A 17,099-nucleotide genomic window follows, 5' to 3' on the forward strand; every position below is an offset into this window, starting at 1 on the left:
CAGCAGAGTCGGGACAGCACGCAGATGGGGAACAACCAGGACAGACAGATGTCACAGACGTCATGGACGAGCTGTTCACAACACGGCTGCGGGAGGGGATGGACTCCCGTACTGCGTCGGGCGGGACGGTGACTGGCTGGCTGGCAGTAGCGGTGCATGTATGTATCTCTCAGTCTGCGACGGTCCTCCTGAGTTGTCCAGCGCGCCAGAGGACAAGGCAGGAATCGGGCAACAACTGGGAACTCCGACGGGCGAGGGAGGAAAAAGCAAAGAAAGGAGCCTTGGAGGAGACAAAGCAGCCACTTACGGATTGTCCAGCAAGAAGAATGCTGCTGCAGCCAGTAGCAGCACAGCACAGCAACTATTTGACTCTGGAGGAGAACTGTCACCAACCGTGCAGGACAACAGAGCGAGCTCGTTCATAGGCTTCCGGCCAAGGTGAAGGTCACTAAGCGGTGTTAGAGAGGGAGGATTTGTGCTCGTCACGGAAGAAAGCCAGTCGTGGATTATTCCTTATTATTCTCAGTTGATTTGAACGATTCGTGCGATTTCATGCGGGTCGTCTGCGCGCAACGAAGCAAAGTGGAAGAATAAGGCAGCAGAAGGCAGCGAACAGGCGCAAAAGAAGCGGCGGAGAATTTCTAACAATATGGCGACATGAGTTAACTAGTTTAACTAGCTAGTTAGTTGTTGCTAATTGTGTTGCTGACAGGATTCCGTACTGAAAGCCCCCGGTGCGATTTGTATCTTCCCGTTTCTTCTATTTGTTTATCGGATCTGTTTATTTATTTGTTTATTTATCCTGTAACCATCTCGAGGATTCTGTCCGTTGCATCCGCCAGAATCTTCCAAACCTTATCGGCTAAAACACACACTGTCCACGGATCAGATATCTAGTAAACCTGCCGGCCACCACGCACACAAAGAGACGTACTGCGCCAGCGGAAAGAAGCAGAAGGAAACGGTGGCAAGGGGAAAAAGGAAAGAAAATAAAAGAAAGAAGCACACAACACACCAAGAAAAAGAAAAAGAAAAAGAAAAAAAAAGAAAGGAAAAAACTCCCCCCCCCAAAGGAGCCATCTCGTTACCGGGCCCGGGTCAGGGAAACAAACTTCGAGGCAGCATGGTTCCATCGCTCCTGTTCCTCTGGTCCAGGCATCGCTGAACTCTGCTGGAGTCGCACCGAGGTCCCAGTCCCCTCGGCCGATAGGGCCAGAACCAAAAACTTCTGAGGGAAAGTTCTTACACCGTTGCTGTCGTGATGATTTGCTTTGCATGCGGTGGGCGGGCGGTGGGGCCGCGGGATGGCTGTTCGTCTGAACCAGGTCGCCGGGCATATCGTGGCTCTCTCTGGGGAATGTGAATTAGACATGCAAAATTAATAATGTGTTGTTATAGTTATAGATGATGTAGTTATAGATGATGGCTTTATTTGAACCCATCGCGCGCGGCTTGCCGACAGAAAGAGATGTTCTCTTTTTGTTATTGGATAGTTATAGTTTACTATGGTTTTTATGTGAATTGCGCAGGAAGAAGCAAGCAAAACGGCTTCCGTCTTCTGGCCGTAGGAGACAGGTAGAGAGTGGTTAACAGGATCTCTCGCTCTTTCTCCCTCCCTCCCTTTCTCTCTCTATCTCTCTCTCTCTCTCTTTTTCCCCTTTTTTGCTTTTTCCCCCCCCCTTCCTAAACCTAAACCTTCCGCTTGCAGGCTGGTTCCTGCAGCACGGCGGCCGTTGATCGGGGCTGGTTCCGTGGGTTTGGATCGCCTGATGGGGGATAGCGAGGTGCGATGGGGGCGAAATGGAAAAAAATTGGAAAAAAATTGGAAAAAATTGGAGAAAAACGAGATAAGTAAGTTAATGCTGTGCTGTGGATACGAAATAAAATAAAATTCACTTCTTCTTCTCATGGCCACGGATATATGACTACTTGTTTGATTTTAACCGAAGAGTAAAAATTTTGCACCCGGCGCCCAGCTGTGTAGATTATTGCGTATCTATACTTCGGACATGGCTTTAATGTTTACTAGTATGGAAGGAAATTCACTGCATTGCACCTATATTAGTATCTATCAAGAAGATTCTATAAGGATCTTGTCTGGGCCATTGGAGCGTAGAGAAGACAATCTGGAGCTCTACAGCGTATCAATTTCACGCGCCCTTTCAACATACGCTGCGCAGACTTTGACACTTAGCACTGATAGTGCTGTCGCCCCACCATCGGTGGAGACACAGCAGGTGGTCTGTCCCAGTGTTGTTCATGGCGATGAGACTTCTCGCTTGTCGGGGGGGTCCCCATCGAGCATGGGATGGGATCCGGAACCATGTCTTTATAAGAAAGAAAGCTGGCGGAGGGGAACCAGGCTTTCGGCTTAGAGAAAGATAGGGAAAAAAGAAACAGAGACTTAACTATCCCATGTGAAATCATGAGTTTAGCAGATTCTAGTTTGCTTGAGAACCTGCATACATATCTGTATATCAGAAAGAACATATGCTTTTACAACCGTCGCTCATAAAAAGACTTTTCTTTATTCCACCATCCCGCTTAGTCCTAGACAGAGAGAGACATGCTAAACATGTTGCAGAACAAGACCGCAACAAGGCGAAGCTGTTTCCATTGTAACATTCCATCGGGCTAGCGGCCCTGGTCGGGTCAAAGGCTTGAGTTGCGCTTGGGAGTAGTAGTAGTAGTCGTAGTGGTAGTAGTTTATTTTCCCGCGGTCAACGACAGGGCGATACATGAAGAATGCGGTCAGGCAAGAGAGAAAGAACGCAGAGGAGCAAAGGATGCAAAGAAGAAGAAAAAAAAAAAACTGTTCCTGGAGCGTCGTACCCCCTTGCTAAACCACTGGTCCTGTGTCTGTTCCGTAGCGGCCGTAGCGGCCGGGGGCCAGTCGGAAGCGCATTTGATTTGCCTGGTATCGAGCTATAATTGCGATTTTATACTGCAAGGACAAGGCCTGCTGCAGCTTCTGAGGCGTGGGGCCAGCTGGTGTGATATTGGGCTGCAAAAACAACGCACGACACGCCGGAGACAGAGAGTGTTTCTGGTCTTCTGCTTCTTCTCAATACTATCACTTTCTCCACCTGTCTCTTCTTTCCCACCCAGATAGACGAACTCCGAGACCAGGCGGTGTCATACATAGAAAGACATCACTCAGAACCCTGAACTCCGGAATAGATCCTTGGAGGTCTAGAACATACTATTTATCATCACCGCCTAATAAGGCTTGCAGGGGTGGATATGACGTGTAGGGTTCAAGGTCAGTTCAATGATCTAGACACGAGATACAAGGTGAGGGGGGATGAAGTGGGGGGGAGGGGGGACTAGTGTCACCAAGAGGCCTTAAAATTTTTGATTTACTATACAGAGTACACTCATGAGACCCGTCTAGTTAGGGCTTGGAGATGGAGGCTGATCTGTTCTCAGTCACTTGCTTGATCTAGCCGTCTTCTCACATAAGCTATTCAGCTCTTTCTGATTCCTGGTAGCCTCCGGCGATGGATGGTGTCTCGATTGAAAAATACTTAAACAATGTGGGCAGGACAGGCGTGGAAAATGGAATGAAGAAATTGCACCACAACTTTGACTGTATTATACATTTGTTCATATCACGAGTATGCATGCTAAAAGCCAATGCATACCAGCATAGCTGATGGGAAGGTCAATATGCCTAATGGTCTGAGCAAACAAGCCGGGAGTCTGGTGCTGTGAGTGCTCTTGCATTTTCAGCGTACCTTCGTATTTCAAGCAATCAAATCTCCTTTCTTTCAGTTGAGAAAAGCAAATTCTTCATCTCAGTCTCTCATTTGAGGTTGCCCTTATGGAACAGAAAGACAGAAGAGAAGGTATTCAGGCTCCCATGAAAGGTGCTGCATCTCTCCAGGGGTAATCACGTATGCCAGCGTTATGACTTGGATGTTGAATGGTCAAATAGAGAAATCTCCAATTTCAAAACATACGTGCTCAACCATGTTTCCTTTGTATCCCGACATCTGACAGGTTCGCACACTCCATGCACTCTAGATGATGACCCCCACGCAACCACCAGATTGCTGCTGGTCCACAACATGTACAGACAGAGACGAAAACGCTCCGGCATGAGCGGCCGTTGTCCACCCAGCCACAGAAAGCAATGCAAGAGCAAAAGCAGGAACAGGAATAGGGCAAGAAACAGGGTTCCCGCGATTTTAATCCCATATCCGTCCCCGAAGGATTGGTGGCTTGCTTAAAAGACACAATCAATGTCCATTGGATATTTAATCACCCGATATCCTTCCCGCAGTAGAGGAAAGAACCAAAGCCTCGCTAACTTTGGAGATACCATCGCGGGCTTCACAAGGAGTGTTTTTCCGCGTCGGTTCCCTTTGACATTTTTCTTCCGGAAGCGTCAGCGCTCGGGATGGCGTTGGGATAACAGTGTAATATGAGACACGATGTGACAACGTATAAAATGTTGAAGTCAGCCTGGTTGCGATCGGATCCCGCTTGGGTGTAGAGAGTTTTGCTATCCCCAACGTCTTCATTTCCCCCATGATTTTGGGCTCAAACTTCAACCCTAAAACTTGTTCTCGAGAATGATGTCGGCGGCGTTGGGTAGTGCGTGCCTGGCGACGCCTTAACCGCCTGGGCACTGGGCAGCGATGTGTGTATTGGAACGGGAATTATTCCTTGGCTGTCCACGTCTCTTGTCTTGTTCGACCCGATGCCCCAGCCAAATCTTTGAGGAACCATCGTCATCTTGTGATTCTTGTCAACTTGCCGATTGTTGCCAATTGCCCAATGGCCGCCTCATGGTGCCTGTCCTGGATTTCTAGGGTGCTGCCCCTCTTGAGCCAGCCATCAGCATGATACTAGTATTCTCCGCGTTTTCTTTCGCCGAGAGATTGTGACAACCCTGGGCGTGAAAACGAGGCATCCTGACTGTGCACACAGTTTGACCGAGTCTCGTTCGGTCCACCCCAAGGCCTGTGACTGCATTTTCCGCCTGGAGGGTTCCATCGTAGCACGCGTATTTCTCACTCCACATTTCCTGGTCGAAAGGAAGCTGGTCTGTTGTCAGGCCCTAGGAGACATCGTCTCGGAGAATTGACCAAACAGAGACCTGCTATTATTGCCCTGAATTCGTCTCCGCCCTAGCATTCTCTTCTCCCGAAACACACATGTCCTGCTGTCATACGGCAAACGTCACAGGTTGCCCAGTGCAGCGGTCCAATAGCGCTTTTCCATCAGGAGTTAGCAGGGATGGGGAGAAAGTCATCACATCCAACTGTCAAGCAGCTCAAGGTTGATCGTCAGGGCACCCGAAACGCAGTCGAGAGTAGTCCCGGAAGACTTGATTGTTATCCAGTGGTTTGAGGTGCTGCCCTGTCTAAGTTCCTTTTTAAAAGTCAAGGAACAAATGGAAGAGGCGACGGGGCAACCTTTCCGCAAGACACTACCTCCAATTATGTTTTCCCTTTTCCTCTCCTTTTCGTAATTTCTAGTTCGTAGAGGAGCTAACTTACGGAGCTATATTCCTTGCAAAACCAGAGGCCCGAGCTTGATTGGAATATGCGAGCTTTGTTTTCTGTGTTTGATCTTTACTTTACGCTGGCATCGACTGAATTTTGATTGATGACAGACATACTTGACACAGGCCAGATCATTCCCCCGCAATCCAGGCAGAATATACTTCATCTGTTGCCCAAAGACAATGACGACATATAGCTGTTTCCTTCATCACATCTTCAACCACCCTCCCTGGCTGGTGAGAGGCCTGGGCCCTCGTTTTCCCCTGTCTTTCACATTAGCTATTAGCCATGTTACGGAGTCCTTGTGAGCAGAGAAGTCAATGCTTCAACCTATTCCTGCTGGGGAGTTATCTTTTGAAGGAGGGAATCCTCTTACGTGCTCAAACGATGATGTGTAAAAGTGCAAACCGCTTGTCTTCTCCAGGAATTCATCGCGCTCACACTCCTTCAAAAATGCTACTGTAACCGAGATTTCACGGAATAAGCTTAATGGTACATGTGCTATATAATGATCTTAAGTTGATAATATTACGTGCTTCAATATCTCGAGTTCTTTGAACTGCTACCCCTTCCCAATATGACGGGGATGGATCGAAGCGAGGGCTGGATGCCAGGGAACTCTCAATGTGGTTTGCATGTACTGTACATTGTGATATGTGCTACACGCAGTATACAAGACGCGAAGCAAGTCGTACTTTATAAGATGAAAGATTACATGGTTTTATTTTTAATTATTATTTTTTCATTTTTGGGCGAAGGCTTCCTCTTGAAGTCTCTTTTTACATTCGCGCGCACTTACTTAAGCGACGACCATAGTAAGGGAGACAGACGGTATGACAAACTGACTGCACGCAAGATTCGATCGTCGTCTCAAAACATTTCTTCTCCTTTTCCCTTTCACTGTGCCCATGGCAGCCTCAAGTGCTCTTTCTTTTTCAAGGATGGGACTTGTAGAGTACTCAGTCTCCTGATCCACGATATGTACTGTACAGCATACTTCGGCGCAAGGACAATAACAAGAACCGTGCATACCTGGTCTTTGCTTTGCGATGTGTGTTCTGTTTCCGGTTTTGTTCCCCCAACCCCCAAATTCTAGTACTATGCGACAAGCGCACCCACAAACTCACTCTTCCCACCGAGCCAGCTCGAACGCCCTGCCAGCCCGTCCCATTGCACTAAAAACCGATCCACAAGCGGCAGCACTATCTTCCCTGATAAACTAAGCGTAGTGACGCGTGCCCATGATTCGACGAATACGGTGCGTAGATATCTTTCCTGGGGCCTGGGAAAGGACTGCGATTGTTGTGACGGTTTTTGTTGGAAGGAGTTACAGAGGGGGAATATGGACATGGAGGCGACGGCACGTAGGATCCTTGCAGCTAGGATGACGCAGACGGCGGTGGCGGGGCCATTTGTCAGGATTATGTTTGGATAGGGTGTTGTTGGTGGGGAAAGCCCCGTTGAGGTTAGAGCTGGAAATGGAGAGGATATATCATGACCCTTCTGCGGTTGTTGATCAGGATGTGTGCCTCGGAGAACATTTATACAGGCCCACAGGCAATGAAGGGTCGATACCGGCGCTGTCAGGAATGATTGATGTACCTTTCTTGCGCGAGGAACGGTGATGATTGTATATGACGACGAAGGTGTTTCCGATAGTGTTTTAGAGGCAGACGAATCTGAAGGCTTCCTTTCTTCAGGCTTCTTTTCCTGTCGGCGGCGTTTCTGCAGAGTTGTAGGCGGAGACGGGATTGGCCCTCTTTTACTAGTGGCAGCAGTAACAGCAGGAGAAGCAGGAGGCAAATGTTGCTCAAGAAGGTCCTTCTCAAATTCCGTAGCTTTGAGAGCGCTGAATGAGTCCCCTGAGCTGACGACATAGGTGCGGTGGGTGAAGATATTAGGATCCAGAGGCGCACGCGCTAGCATGGACAGCATTTCTGCTGTGTGCCCGCCGCTGCCCAGAACGACGAGGAGGTGAGCATGACGGGATGCATTTTCTCGGCTCGACGGCGGTCCATCAGTGTGGCTATGGCTACCGTTGGATGTGCGATAATAGTAGTAACAGGTAATCTGGAAAATTGGTTAGCTGGAGTTCGTTCGTGCGTAGCTAGGATGTAACTTCTCCGGCCCATGAGATGAACTGAATGAATGCAGCAACTCATTCGGTGAAGACAGGAGCGTTACCAGCCAAATACCCAGGGCACCTGTCGTAAGCCCGATGGACACGAGAGTCACCAAAGCCATTGGAAGTGAAGGTGATGCCGTGTTTCGAGGTTGGTCCGTAATAGATTCACGTTTTCAATCATTCCACGGACTTCGGGTTGAGTCTAGTCCCTCACAAACAAACAAGATAGATAATATTAGAGATTCCAATCATATAGTATGCGATTGGGAGACTAGCTCCCGAGTGAATGGCCGTAGAGAGGACTATATTCCCCAATCCCCAATGCTGTGTCTGACGCTGTCAATAGTCATTCACATAAGATCCCATTGATCGCATTGTGAAGAATCGACTATGTAGCCGGGCCATAGAAGTATTGAACACCTGTGAATTCCCGCATTCATTAATTGTCGTATTTATCTTCTATTCCCTCTCTTTCAAGCAAGCAGTGTGGATGGTGTGAATTGTATAAATATACAGCGTCCATTCCTCTCCAGGCGACGCTGCCAAGCTTCTCGGCAATTGCTGTGTTGACTTGGCTTAACTCCTCCGCGTTTATTTACCTGAGAACATAAAAAAATATATATTGCCCTCCCCTTTGCGCACGCCAGCGACACTCGACCCCCAACGCGTTGTCGCATGTCGCATGTCGCCGGCCATGCCATCCCTCTTCAAAAAGCGACTGAGCTGCTTCTACTGCGGCGTTCGATCTGCTCAGTCGCAGTCCGACTCCCTCCGTAAGTGGCAGTGTCAACATTGCCTGGCAGTGAACTACCTTGACGAGGTGAGCGCGTTTTGATATCCTATCTCACCTCGCGCGATTGATATTGATCAAAATAGCATGGCGAAATCACCGATCCCCCGGTTATCGAAGCTTCCTCGGGCAGTCGATACACACAATACGCACAACCACTCCCCAGAGCAAATTCTCTTGAAATCGCAGTGCCAGACTCGTCGCTGTTTTGTTCAACGTGTTTGAAAAACCAGCATCTCCTCACCCAGACTCTTGCTTCATACCTACCGTCGCCGTCGCATCCTGACTATGAAGTCTATGAAGTGTCATACCCCGCGTACCGGAAGAGTCTAGAGGAGCGCTACCCTCAAGTCTGCGAGTCCTGCGAGCCCAAGGTGCGCGATCGCATCCGACAAGCTGGATATGCGGCGAAGTCGGACCACCTGATGCGGATGATGGAGAAAAGCCGGGCTTTCCGACATACTCGCCAGGCGAATCGCTGGAGCTGGAGGAGCATGATAGTTTTCGCTGGTGCTGTTTGCTTCTGGGCTAGCGTTGCTGGTCAACTTGCCTGGAACCTCATGGGGACAATGGTTGCTGGCAACGCCCCTCAGAACTTGGAATCCGATCTGTCATTAAGGCTGGTTCCATTTTGTGTTGACAGGCTCTGGAAGCATCAACCGCTTTTCGGCGAATGTTCTTCAGTTCTGACGCCAGTTGCAGGACTGGCTTTGTCCCTAGCGATACTATCAATTTGGTGGAATCCGAAACTTAGGCTTAAGGTGGATGGGAGAGGTGGACGATTGACTGGACTGGGCGAGTATTACAAGGCCCAAATCGTTGTTCTTGTGATCAGATTTGTCGCTTGGGCTAGTTTACAGGACCCTTCAATCACTGGCCTCAATCCCAAAATTGCTCCTGCTATCCATGGTTTCATGGGCATTTTTACTGTAATTGTGAGTTTCTCTAATATCGTGAAGTCTTAATCGTATAATTGCTAACTCGTATGATAGTCTGTGATCGTGTCGAGACGGGTTATCAAAAATGATACCACTCCGCTTATCTCATGGAAGGAGGACGATAAACCTCTACTACCCCAGAAACCAAGAGAGGAGCATTCAACCCAGTTACAGCTTGCGAGCTCGCCGGACTCTCAGACCTCGTTTCTTAATTCACAGGCTAGCTTACATCGGTTCCCGGTTAATAGGCTTTCACCGGCTACACCAACTGCCCCGGAGCCATCTATTCCGCCGTCCCCCCAGACAGATATCGTTGATGACGCCGATGCGATGGACTGGACACCATCTCAACAATCATTGCAATTAAGCGTTGCCCCCAAACCTATTCCAGTTCAACAACAAAATAAATTGCCGTCAGCCCAAAAGCCACCTTTGGGATTACCGAGCCCGGGCGCAGTCCAGTCCATTCTCAAAGCCCTAGGACATAAACCTAATCCATTCCATAATGCCCCAGTTTTACAACCAAAATTATCAGCCAGCAAGGAGAGCAAAGCTGTATCGTCGTTGGAAACTATTATGGCTCCTCCAAAGTTTTTCCCTCCCAGTGATTTTGCAAATGATACAGGTCTGGAGAGCCTCTTCGACAAAGCCTTTTCGATTAGAGATGAACCAGTAGATTTACAGAGGCAACAATGGGCTGTTAGGTCAAAAGAGCACCCCGGCAGTTCCTTTCAAATTCTGAAATGGGTGTTGCTTGCAATTTCCGTCTTTATTTTCCTTGTTGCAGAAGTGTTTAAATGGCCCAGAAACTCTGTCGAAACCGCAATCCTAGGAATCTCATTTCTTGTTGCGGGCTTCTCCCTCCTTGAGTCTCTTATGAGGCCCCTAACTACCGGGAATGCAGTCAACCTAATCCTATCAATTATCGAACTGATTGTGTGCATCTATCTAGCCACTTATCGCTACCAGGGTCTATATAATCAGTACAAATTTGACGCTGCAGAAAAATCGATTGTGGCTTTCATGATAGGACAGGAAGTGAGGGCCCAGGACTCATTCTCTCAACGAAATACAAAACAGTCACCTCAAAATTCGACGAAGCAACCACCTCTGGACAAAAAATCATCACAGCAAACCTGCCAATTAACCCAACCTCAATCTCAAACATACGAAGACCCTCACAAAAAAGCACCCAGTTTCCCGTCCTCCAGCCAACAAACGCTCATTTCATCTGTGACCCACCCTGGCATCAAACCGAATCCCGGTCTCGGAGGCGGACACACCACACCATCTACCACCATCGCCACCATCAATAACAACAGCAACAGCTTTATGAACAGCTTCAACGATTCTACGCAGTACCACCACAAGGCTCTCACCGAACACAATCATAAACCCTCCTATAGTCATTCTACATCTCTCTCCAGCGACCCAACAGCAACCCATCCAGCCCCTTACACCTCAATTCCCCGCCAACAACCCTTTGTCTCCTCCTTTCCCTCCTTCCCGTCCTTCAACTCTACCCTTCCGGACAGCCTCCGTTTTTCACCACCCTCAACCACCACATCTACTGCCTCCATCAGCTATGCATCAGATACTGCCTCTGAATCCCCTAGCCCTCGGCAGAAATATACATCTCTCCCTCCTCCCTCTCCGGGCAGGCGCCTCCCCAGCCCAGGAATTAGTCGGTTGACTCTGGAAGATGATCCGTGGTTGCAAGGGCAACAACAAACGCAAACTCCCGTACGGCTACAAGAACAAGTGCAAGCGCAATCACGGCCGACACGGTATGCGTTGCGGTCGCGTCGGGCTTGAACTCCGTAGGTTGGTCCTACACCCTCTTGTCATGACACCAATTGAGCGCTTTGGGATCGTAGTTTTTACCGCTACGGTTCGGGGCCACGATGCAGAGAATGTTTGAAGCGTTTTTCAAGAAATTAAACATGATGTATATTTTGATGAAAATTGTTAGGCGTCAGGTATATGTTTTTATTACTCTGGATTATATGTATTTAGATTAGATACAGCAGCACCTCATTGACTTTTAGAAAATGATATTGAAAATTATTACGAGGGTATTGCTTGTCTCTTGCAATGCTGTCACATAAGATTGAATCCCTTTTTACATGCCAAATTGGCCAAATCGATCCACCAAACTGACTTGTGGCTGAAAGGGTATTAAATTTATGGTGTAGAATTGTGACAATCAACGGGCCATCTCATATCTTGAATAACCTTAACCATGAAAACTGTAGGTTGATCAAAAACTTAAACATAGTGAACTAGTGTAGCCATAGTGACAGCGCATCACTCCTCAGCATAAGTGAAGACAACCCGTCTCATGTCCATGTGTTGCACCACAAGCCTCCATGACCAGAAAAAGAAAAGAAAAGAAAAAAGAGAACCTTCCAAAAAGTACAACTACGACGATGCAACGGTATATTCCCGCGTGAGCAGCACTATCTCGGCTCGATTCGCATCTGCGAGTTCATATGGCTTTGGGCATCACCACCGATATTTCAGGAAGCATTCACAATGCCCATATTGCACAAGCGTACCACCCTATCTAATGCATGCCCATTTCCTGCATCTAAACTCAGGAGCCTGAGTGATCATATTTGGATCGCCTAAGATTTTGGTCGATTTGGACGTGCGCTTGTGGTAGAGAGACAGTCCCTATCTTCAAGACCAATACTAACATTTTTATCCGGACAGCTCTTTTGGTGTGCTTGCGCTCGTACAGCCAGCGGCCCGTCTCGTTATTTGCGTGGTGAACGATGCCACTTTCCACGTCTTCAGAGACGTATATCCTTCAATGGTATTCAACTGAAAGAACTGAAAGACTAAAGTAGATCGCGTTGGGTTCCATGATATTGTCCCGGGCCGATGATATTTTAGGATGGAGTAGGGATGGGTGGAAACTCTTAAAATCCACAATTGGAAATGAATTTGGCATCGAATAGGAACAGACCGCATGTATTGTTATATAGGCAGAGCAGGAGACAAGGCTGGAGAATTAGAAAAGATAAACATCGCATTTGGGAAGTAGAGCAGACGCAAAGAGGGTTTATATAGATAATTCTGGAGGGGTTTCATGACACTTCGCATTGCACCCTCACTTGCGCTTCATAGACGTAGGCATTTTGTTGTGGTCCATCTGATAGTGTGGGCGGATCCGTATATACAACCAAAGCATGCGGTGCCAAGTGACAAAAGCACTATGCCGCAGGATGGGACACAAATGTTGTTGGTTTTGAAAAGCCGCCCCATTCCAAGGCTCCCGCTGGCGGCGTGCTTCGTATTGGAGACGGCTAAACCAGGTCCGTTTGATATAGAGATTGAAAGGCAACTGCTGGGCATTGCGCTGGAGGTCCCACGACCATTGAGCTATTCGCCAATTGGTATGAGACGACGGTAGAAGAGGAGACGGATTCGTTGTGGTGTAAGACAGTAGAGCTGAGCTATCATTGCAGGAGACAGAAATGAGTCACTTAATTAGCGTGGCAATCATGATAAGAAACAATAACAAGATGCATCAATGGCTGTATATTTAACCAAATGGAGAGTTCAGAGTTCAAGTTGTGAGCTTGGCAGAAATTGCAGGTTCACTGACGTTTCTGCAAGCATAAGTTAATCATATATAGAAACGTAAATCTATTTCTCTGCATGAGCCCGAAACATAGTAATTGCCAAAAATTTTCGACTCCTACTGAATGCGATTTTTGTCGCATCACTCTTATGAAACCGTAAAAATATTTATTCTCGCCCATTACATGCTCGTGTTTGATTTTCTATATATCACGCCAACGTATATTCCAAGAGCAGCAGATATGTTAAAAATTATCTTTGGCTGGTAGGATGCGTAGGAGTAGTTTGAGGAAGGGGGGGGAGGAGGTTTTTAGCCGCTTCTCGGGCATTTTGAGCCATCAACGCATCGATAACAACGAGGGAAGCCATAGCTTCGACTATGGGGACTGCTCGGGGAACGACACAAGGATCATGTCGGCCTTTAGCCTCAAGCACGCCCTCTTCGAAGTCATAGCTAGCCGTCGTTTGAGCCTGGCCAATTGTGGCGGGAGGTTTGAATGCGACCCGGAAGTATATTGATGCTCCATTTGAAATCCCTCCCTGTATACCACCCGAATTGTTAGTTTTGGTGGTTAATCTTTTCTGACCAGGTGTCTGTCCATTCTGGTTATCGGCCGTTGCGACGAATGGGTCATTATGAATGGAGCCTGGGATTTCACAGCCAAGGAACCCGGACCCGATCTCGAAGCCCTTTGTTGCCGGAATGGAAAGCATCGCGTGTGCAAGTTTGGCCTCAAGTTTGTCGAAGCATGGCTCCCCGAGCCCGACAGGAACATTTCTTATAACGCACGTCACGGTTCCCCCTATGCTATCACTCTGATCCCGGAAATGTTCGATGACTTTGGTCATGCGCTTCGCCGCCGCTGTTTCGGGACACCTTACGGGAGCGAAAGAGTCAACCGTTGGTCGGTCGATGTTAGCGATGAGTTTTAAGAATTCGGGGTTTGTTGTTGGGTTGGGGTGTGTCGCAGTCGGGGGAAAGAGATGCTCGTTTCCCACAGATGAAACAAAAGCGACAATTTCAATGTTGTGTGATAGATTAAGGTATTTCTCTGCAATAGCTCCCGCCGCAACCCGACCTGATAATTTGTGATGGTCAGCAACGGTAGTCCTGGCATTCACCTGCCCGCTCCCAAAAAAAAGCGCGGAAAAACCCAAGCTTCAATGCGAACATACCTATAGTTTCACGAGCGCTGCTTCTACCCCCGCCGCTACTAGCTTTCACACCGTATTTCTCCAAATAAGTGAAATCCGCATGGCTAGGGCGGGGATAAAGATCCATTGTGCTTCCACCATAGTCCTTGGGTCTCTGATCTTCGTTCCGGACAACCATACCAATTGGCGTGCCCAGAGTGATGCCAAATTCCGTCCCAGATTGTATTTCCACCTTATCTTTCTCGTTTCGAGGCGTGGTAAGAGCACTTTGACCTGGCCGTCTGCGAGTCATCTGTGGTTGAATGTCCTCCTCGGTGAGGGCCATTCCTGGAGGGCAGCCATCCACAATGCAGCCAACGGACCGGCAATGGGATTCGCCATAGCTAGAAAATATTTTCAGATCAAGAGTAGAGGTGAAAATAAGAAGTCAATGCTTACGTCGTCACTCTGAAATATTCCCCGAATGTAGACATTGCGGCGCGGGGCTCTCAAACTGGAGGAGGGGCACCAAATAATTGGCGGCGGGAGTATTGCGCGAGCAACTTCTGATAGTTTAAGGTAACGCAATCGACCGGGTGATATATTGCCACTGTCGCCAGATATATATATTCTACAATTTCTCAATATCGTCTTTCATTCCGAAGGCGAAAACAATTGTCATAGCCCCACCAATTGCAAAATAAAAATTTCCCAGGCCATGATGTGGATGACTCAGCCCATGGATTGGAGCTCCGGCTGAACGTTGCCTATTCGGGCCTAGTTCTTGCGGTTCGATATCAACCAACAATCCTGATGAAGTTTGTATTTCGAGGGAGCATTCCTTATTATGAGCTTGCTATCCATCAATGCTTCCATTGCGCCCTCCGCAATGGACGCCGTTTGCAAATCTGCCATGGCGATATAGGTTCCAACAAAAGGGCTTCTCTATCAGCAGAAAATATGCGTCGAGCCTTGCAGCAGCAGTCAACAGGGAATCCAGCACGCATCAGATCTACCGATCCCTCTCTAACGACCCTTTTGTGAACCTCTCAATTGAGAACTTTTTACTCGAGCACTCCCCTCAGGACTCGAGTATACTTTTCTTGTACATAAATCGACCCTGCGTCGTCATCGGCCGGAATCAGAACCCATGGCTCGAAATCAATCTTCGAGAGCTGGATCGTGGGCCCCAGAGCATTGCGGATGGATCTACGAGCAACGCTCCCTTTGTACGGCGGAGATCTGGAGGTGGTGCTGTATTTCATGACGAAGGCAATTTGAATTACTGTGTCATCTGTCCGAAACCCGTCTTTTATCGAGACAAGCATGCTGAGATGGTGGTCAGGGCTCTCCAGCGCGTCGGCGCAGTCAACACAAGGGTCAATGGGCGTCATGATATTGTCCTAGGACAGGATCCAGAAACGCTATCTAGAGAAACAATTAAAGTTGAAACAGGGCATCCGACAAGCCTTCGAACCGAAAAAATAATACCGCATTCCCTCAAAATCTCTGGCTCCGCTTATAAACTGACACGATTTCGAGCTCTGCATCACGGCACTTGCTTGATTGACTCTCCCAATCTCGGAAATATAACCTCATTCCTACGATCGCCAGCTCGACCTTACTTGAAAGCAAAAGGAGTCGATAGTGTTAGGTCTCCAGTAGGAAATGTTTCAAGTGTGGTTGATTCAACCTTTCTCATGGACCGGGTGATTTCCAACATTATGGAGGAGTTTGCCCAACTCTACGGCATCCATCCAGATGCCGTTCTAAGGGCTCAGCGCGCGCATGCAATTGACCCGGAGGTCCACATGGCACAGAACTGGGCGGTTGGTGGACTTGCTGACATCCACGCACTCGGTGAGCCAGAAATAGTTCAAGGCATCCAAGAACTTCATGTTTGTAGCCCCACGACTCTTTTCGCAAAAATTAGTCGGACCCCTTGAATTAATCTCTCTCTCTTTATTTATTTGTTTTTTAGTCTTTGGAATGGAAATACTGCCAATCACCGCAATTTACCTTTTCAACCCATCCCACGGACGAAGATCCCAGACCGAGACCTCCTTTTCCACAGTACCTTCCCTCCTCGGTGAGTACCAGCCAATGGTTCCCCCCCAAACATACCAATTTACGTCTTATCGTCACACTGGTAAACAGAAAACAAAAGCCCTTACTAACACGCATACCCCTGCACAGACACGTGTCTTCCTCCGAGTGAAATCCGGCGCAATAATCTCGAGCCAGATCTCCACCTCCGCAAACCCCGAGCAGGCTGACGTCCAATCCGAACGGACCGGCCAAATCCTTGCGAATAGGAAGCTGCATGAAATTTCCGATTGGGCAGGTGTCCTCGCCGGTTCCGGCGCGTTTGATTCTCAGGACGAAATTCGGAACGTCTCCAGCTGGCTCGTCAGCAAGCTTGGACGCTGACTGATGCATATCTATATGTACGGTGAGTAGCGCCGTTTGTTGGCCAGCTGTCAGTGGGGATCACCGTGCATATATGCAAGTGCATTGTATTTTGTTTTTCTTCCCCGAATATTTGGTTGTTACATCATTTAAAGGGTGTAACTCATTGTATATAATACAGCGATTGAAAAGAGTTTGAATTCTGGAACAATGTGTATTCATGTATTGAAACATCTTTCAAAAAGACTAACTATATCTTATCTAGAGAGTGTATATTATATAGAATAAACAGACCACAAACAATAGATTTCAGGCTTACATACTGCCAATCACTCCGCATATGGGTTCTGGCAGACTCGCTCTCTGAAAAGGAAAGGGAACAAACATGATGAAACCGCGCCCCAGATTTCGTATACCTCCTCGATAGTATCGTAAAACATGATCTCATCCACCCATATGCCAGAAAATGAGATTCGTACCAATTCATCATATATCCACATATTATCAAAAGAAATAACAAAATAACCAAAAATCCACCCATACAGGCCTATCAAATATAGCGAAAAAACCAAAGAAAGAAAAATCGCAAGCAAAACGGAGAA

The 17,099-nt window shown here is 47.9% G+C and overlaps 4 protein-coding genes across 4 annotated transcripts; 2 read left to right on the forward strand and 2 right to left on the reverse strand.

Moving 5' to 3' along the window:
* Window positions 1-6,242: 6,242 nt before the first annotated feature.
* HCBG_02393 (glycosyltransferase) lies at window positions 6,243-7,757 on the reverse strand (the record flags this gene model as incomplete). Its single annotated transcript, XM_045429442.1, has 2 exons — window positions 6,243-7,583; window positions 7,698-7,757. The coding sequence occupies 2 exons, from the start codon at window positions 7,755-7,757 to the stop codon at window positions 6,612-6,614; spliced, it is 1,032 nt and encodes a 343-aa protein (XP_045289337.1).
* A 575-nt stretch (window positions 7,758-8,332) lies between these two features.
* Window positions 8,333-11,181, forward strand: HCBG_02394 (uncharacterized protein; the record flags this gene model as incomplete). The annotated part of the gene is made up of 3 exons (XM_045429443.1): window positions 8,333-8,458; window positions 8,515-9,363; window positions 9,421-11,181. 3 exons carry the CDS (start codon window positions 8,333-8,335, stop codon window positions 11,179-11,181), a joined length of 2,736 nt encoding a protein of 911 aa, XP_045289338.1.
* A 2,025-nt stretch (window positions 11,182-13,206) lies between these two features.
* Window positions 13,207-14,755, reverse strand: HCBG_02395 (chorismate synthase; the record flags this gene model as incomplete). Its single annotated transcript, XM_045429444.1, has 3 exons — window positions 13,207-14,033; window positions 14,131-14,492; window positions 14,548-14,755. The coding sequence occupies 3 exons, from the start codon at window positions 14,580-14,582 to the stop codon at window positions 13,207-13,209; spliced, it is 1,224 nt and encodes a 407-aa protein (XP_045289339.1).
* Window positions 14,756-14,954: 199 nt separating this feature from the next.
* On the forward strand, window positions 14,955-16,518 carry HCBG_02396 (lipoyltransferase; the record flags this gene model as incomplete). Its single annotated transcript, XM_045429445.1, has 2 exons — window positions 14,955-15,986; window positions 16,246-16,518. The coding sequence occupies 2 exons, from the start codon at window positions 14,955-14,957 to the stop codon at window positions 16,516-16,518; spliced, it is 1,305 nt and encodes a 434-aa protein (XP_045289340.1).
* Window positions 16,519-17,099: the final 581 nt, after the last annotated feature.

This window comes from Histoplasma capsulatum, assembly GCF_000150115.1.
Source record: "Histoplasma capsulatum G186AR genomic scaffold supercont2.3, whole genome shotgun sequence".
Classification (NCBI taxonomy): domain Eukaryota; kingdom Fungi; phylum Ascomycota; class Eurotiomycetes; order Onygenales; family Ajellomycetaceae; genus Histoplasma; species Histoplasma capsulatum.